Source organism: Amblyomma mixtum, chromosome 5 (assembly GCF_055824585.1).
Source record: "Amblyomma mixtum isolate Tamu chromosome 5, ASM5582458v1, whole genome shotgun sequence".
NCBI classification, from domain to species: Eukaryota; Metazoa; Arthropoda; class Arachnida; order Ixodida; family Ixodidae; genus Amblyomma; species Amblyomma mixtum.
In genome coordinates, this window is record NC_143016.1 from 185,417,621 (window position 1) to 185,418,777 (window position 1,157).

The 1,157-nt window shown below is 49.4% G+C and overlaps 1 protein-coding gene across 1 annotated transcript; it reads left to right on the forward strand.

Annotated features, from left to right (window-relative positions):
* The first annotated feature begins 230 nt into the window (after positions 1–230).
* LOC149345108 (uncharacterized) lies at positions 231–908 on the forward strand. The gene has a single exon (XM_089547368.1). It carries the CDS (start codon positions 270–272, stop codon positions 906–908), a length of 639 nt encoding a protein of 212 aa, XP_089403494.1. The 5' UTR covers positions 231–269.
* The last annotated feature ends 249 nt before the right edge of the window (positions 909–1,157 follow it).

The window sequence follows — 1,157 nt, forward strand, 5'->3', positions numbered from 1 at the left end:
GCCTCAGCCATTTTTAACATAGGTGTAATTCCCCAAATTCCATTGTCAGAAGACAATTCAGTGTACCCCGTGACTTTCTCCAGGAAACAGGTAGGAGCCATCCACTGACCGTACGAGAAACGGCAATCTTAGCACGTGCACGCATATACGTAGGGTACGCGCGCTGGTTTCAACAAGATCGTCGTGGGCAAGCGTTTTTCCTCCGTACGTTAATTCATGTGCGTCTTGATTTCACCTCTGCTGCGCTGTGCAGCCCATGATATTACGAGATGAGCAAACTTCGGCGGAGAAACTATTGTTTTGCTCCTGGATGTAGGACCGGCTGCAGTGGAGTGAAGGATGCTCCGAAATTATCATTATTCGTGGTTCCTGAAGACGAAGCAAGGCGCCGCACATGGCAGCGCAACTTGCATCGTGCGCACAAGCCCCTGGAAATGACGGATGCCGTGTGTGAGCTGCATTTTGAAGAGCAGTACATATTAAGAGACTATGTGCATATCATCAACGGCAAGGAGGTGCGCATACCACGTGGCAAGCCATTTCTTTCGCCAGATGCGGAACCAAAAATTCGGCCTAACCTTCCCGCGTATCTGTACAAAAAGCCCTCGCGCGAGAGGCCAGCAAGAAAAAGAACGTCTTCGCAAGTGCCCAGCGACCTGTCGGCCAAGAGGCAGTGCACACAAGGGAATATATCACCGATTACTACGTCCCAGAATGACGAAGCAGCGGAGTTATGTCAGCCTCGCGAGAATTATGAGTTTCAGCTAAGCGAAGTCCCTAAACCATCTGAGCTCCGGGCACTGCACAAGTTTTGGAACTACGATGGTGTTGCTTTCGTCCACGGCTCCCTCAATTCCACCAGTGCAGCTTTGCGTTTTCTCGGAAATATTGCGAATTATTGCAAATAAAGCCATTTTGTATATATTTCCAATGCAATCAGACTTTTCACATGCCTATGTGACCTACAGTGAACGCACGCCAGCCATACGTCACAGGGAACGTTTATGACTTTACAAGAGAGGACTATCTGCCTTTCTTCCATAAATGTCTGATGTAAGATTAAACCTCGTAGAGCCCGAATAACTTCAGGAGCATACCTGCCTGATCATCAGCTACTCGCCGAGCTGCTGCGAGCGAGCGCGCGCTTGCCAGGTGAA

Bases quoted from the DNA above. Each gene is read 5' to 3' on its own strand.
- LOC149345108 (XM_089547368.1), top strand. From the start codon at position 270: ATGAGCAAACTTCGGCGGAGAAACTATTGTTTTGCTCCTGGATGTAGG.